Source organism: Cebus imitator, unplaced genomic scaffold, assembly GCF_001604975.1.
Source record: "Cebus imitator isolate Cc_AM_T3 unplaced genomic scaffold, Cebus_imitator-1.0 Scaffold519, whole genome shotgun sequence".
NCBI lineage: Eukaryota > Metazoa > Chordata > Mammalia > Primates > Cebidae > Cebus > Cebus imitator.
The window spans coordinates 1,151,859-1,155,597 of NW_016107834.1; the positions used below are offsets into that span (position 1 = coordinate 1,151,859).

At 54.7% G+C, this 3,739-nt stretch overlaps 1 protein-coding gene across 1 annotated transcript in view; it reads right to left on the reverse strand.

The window, feature by feature from the left end:
• Nucleotides 1-8: 8 nt before the first annotated feature.
• CHST12 (carbohydrate sulfotransferase 12) overlaps nt 9-3,739 on the reverse strand; it is a 28,716-nt gene continuing 24,985 nt past the window's right edge. The window contains exon 2 of the mRNA XM_017514192.2: nt 9-1,983. Within this exon, the coding sequence (XP_017369681.1) occupies nt 662-1,906 (1,245 nt within the window). The 5' untranslated portion in view covers nt 1,907-1,983 and the 3' untranslated portion in view covers nt 9-661. The remainder of the gene's footprint in view (nt 1,984-3,739) is intronic.

Genomic DNA, 3,739 nt, shown 5'->3' on the forward strand with positions numbered 1-3,739 from the left:
TTTTTTTAAGTAAAGACAAGGTGTCACCATGTTGGCCAGGTCTCAAACTCCTGACCTCAAGTGATCCTCCTGCCTGCACCTCCCAAAGTGCTGGGATTACGTGCCTGAGTCACCCGCCTGGCCTTAACTGCCATGATTTAAACTAGACACTAAAGGGAATAACTGGCGTTAGAAATCCAGCTTCTGTAACTGACCGGGTTACCTCTGACTTGACTTCAAACAGGAAGCCCTGAAGATTGACCTTTTCAAGTACAACACTTAAAGAACTTTCCCTCTTGAAGGATTTGTCGGCTAGCCATTTAAAAATATCCAGGTGCGGCCTGACTTCAAGTGCAGGCCCTGCCCTCCACCTGTTAGCGCTGGAGCCCTGGAGGCAGCTCCATCAGCCTCAGCATCCCCTCCAGGGGCCGCTGCGCTCAGCCAGAGAAACCACAGGAGCTGGCGGGCAGAGGGGAGATTTTACTCCAGCATTCCCTTCCACGTTTCGTATTAAATATCTGAAATATATTAATCTTAAAAAACAATATGGACACAGTACTCAATGGATAGAGGCAGTGGAGTAAACAAGAAGCCCAGATTGTAAAATTGTAGGTCATAAAAAAACTGGAGCGCACGTGCGGCAGGTTCTGGGCACAAGCGGAAGGACCTGCCGCGGAAGCTTTCAGTCTCGGAGGAGGTTTTCGGGCTTGGGGTAGCCGAAGAGAACAAAGTCGGCCTCATAGAGTTTGTATAGCTGCTGCCTCCAGGCCAGGGGGATCTTGGCGAACCAGTCCTCCTCCCAGCTGCTGGCGGTCCTGTTCCGGTAGCTTGGGGGGAAGCGGAGGCGCTGGTCCACCTGGAGCAGCTGCAGCAGCTGCGCGGCGTCCTCGTCCAGCGTCTCCAGCTTCCCCACGAAGTCATAGTCGATCTGGCATGGGTGGCAGAGGCGGTACACCTGCCGCCAGTGCTCGTTGAAGGGCGCCAGCTTCTCGGTGTGCGGGTCCAGCAAGTACTGGATGAAGTTGGCGAAGGACACCTTGAGGCCGGCGCGGAAGGCCTCCCGCGCTGAGGCGGGCAGGCTGGTGTGGTTGGCGTACAGCCGCAGCATGGGCACAGCGAACTTGCGGTAGAACTCCTCGTTCTCCAGCTCAAACTTGCTGCGGAAAGCGGAGATGAGGCGCACAAAGGGGTCACGCACGAAGAGGAACTTGGTGTACTTCTTAAGTTTGACCTTCATGAGGTGGCGGGAAAGCTTCCCATAGCGGCGCCAGAACTTGTTGAAGGTCAGGTGCGCGCTGGCATTGTGCACATGCTCGCGTGGGATGCGCAGGGGGTCGTGGTAGGGCGCGCCGCGGTGCAGCAGGCTCCCGCTCAGCACGATCATCACGCGCTTCCAGTTGGTGCAGGCCACCTTGGGCACATAGCAGTAGATGGCGCCGTGCCGGTCGTCCACGATCAGATGGCTCAGCTCCGAGTTGGGGATGTCGTCAAATGCGCGCTCCTTGGTGGGGAAGGCCAGACTAGAGTTAGCGCAGAAGCCCCGCAGCACGCTTCGCCGCTCCGCCTGCTGCCGGCCCTGGTCGGGGCTGCGCCGGGCGTCCCGCGGGGACCAGTCGTAGCCTCTCACGCTCTCCTCCATGCTCCCCGGGGCGGGTGGCTGCTCCGTCTCCTTTCTGGGAAGGTCGCTCTGCTTCACACTGGCACTGAGAAACTTGTCCAGAAACTCGTCGACATCGGAGTCGGCCGTGAGCTCCCTGTCTCTGTCCGGCCCGGGGGTGGGCAGTGGCGGCCCTGCGTGCGGCCTGGAGAAGGATGTGTGCAGGTAGAAGTGAGCGGCGCCCGCGCTGTCCCAGTACACGATGATCAGCAGGATCATGAACGCCGACCCCAGCACCAGCCACAGCCGGAACAGCCGGGCCTTGGTCATCCTGCCCCCGGCGGGCTGGGCCCTCTCCGGGCCTCTCACTTCAGCTTCCTGCAGAGCCGGGGCATCGCGCTGAGAACCTGCAGAGGCAATGACACACTAGTTAATGACTGAGGTTCACTGGGGCTCTGACTCCTGCCTTTTGATCAGTGGGAGACTGGGCCTGGAGGAGCAGGAGTGCTGGGCCACATGATAACAAGCTTGTCCTTCAGAGGGGCTGGAGGCTGAGATCAGCCATGCAGGGAGTCTAAGTCTACACATCCATGGAGCTGAGCATCAGTAAAGACCCTGGATGCCAAAGCTCGGGTGTGGCTGGCAGTACTCCACAGGTGCTGACACTCACCACCCCGTGGGGGAAAGTAATGTTGCCAACAACTCCCCAGAAGAGGACACCCGCCAGGGAGTGGAGACCAGCTCCAGGCATGAGCCCTCCTGGACTCCGCCCTCTGCAACTCTTCCCAAGGCTGATTATAATTTTTGAATCTATCTCCTTTCCCTATAATAAACCATAACCACGAGAATAACTGCAGTCAGTGAGCTCTGTAATCCTAGCAAATCATCAAACCCGACAGGGGACTCAGGGATGCCTGCATTTGCTCTTGGTGTCATAAGAGGGGTCTTGGGAACCATTCCTTAACTTCACAGTGAGCCAACTAAAGAAAAATTGTTTTGGCAACACCCACTTTACTTAAGTCGAACACCAGTGGAAGAACTGCACCTTACAACTTCATCAGGGCCACCCTGGGAGCAGACCTTCCACACCACCCCGGCTTCCCAAAAGTAGGTGACACATTCCTGTTCCCCTGCCAGGCACCAGGGGGTATTGGTGGGGCTGAGCAGAGAGCTGATCCCCCTTCCTCTGCCCATGGAAGTAAAGGTGCTTCCTCTGTCTGTCCCATCAGCATACTGTCTGTCTGTCCCACCAGGGCACTGTCAGTGTGGTCCAGCAAGAACAGTCTAAGCCTCGACCCCACCTGGCATCCACAAGGCAGAAGGAGATGGTGTGAGGCAAAGGAGTCCACACTCTGACTGCTCTCCCCTGGCCACATAAGGGCCCAGTGGGAGCTGAACTCTAACTTATCTCCACCCCTATTTGGAACCCCTGACATGCCGTGAGGTGGTTAGAGGTGGGGCTAGTTGGCCCTCTACTTTCTGGCCTCCTTTTTCCTGGGAATGGAAAACATTAATCATGCAAACATTAATCAAAAGAAAGCAGGAGTGGCTATATTAATATCAGATGAAGCAAACTTCAGAAGGAAGAAAACTACTAGAGACAAAGGGACATTACATACTGAGAAAAAGTTCAATCCCCAGGAAGACATAATAATCCTAAATGTGAATGCACCAAACCACAGAGCCTGAAAATACAAAAAGCAAAAATGGATAGACCTAAGGGATAAATAGACACATCTGCAATTATGGCTGGAGACTTCAACACTTCACTCTTGGTAACAGAGAAAAGCAGAAAACCAGCAAGGATACAGAGTAACTCAACACAGCAACCAACAGGACCCAACCAGCCTATGCAGAATACTCACCTAACAAGAGAACACAGTTTCTTCTAAGTGTCCAATGTTCACATGGTAGACGAAACTTCAACTAACTTAAAATAATTGAAATCTTGACCAGGCACGGTGGCTCGGCCGAGGCAAGTAGATCACTTGAGGTGAGGAGTTCGACACCAGCCTGGCCAACATAGTGAAACCCCGATTCTACTAAAAATACAAAACTCAGGCTGGGCACAGTGGTTCACACCAGTAATCCCAGCACTTTGGGAGGCCGAGGCAGGTGGATCACCTGAGGTCAGGAGTTCAAGACCAGCCTGGCCAACATGGT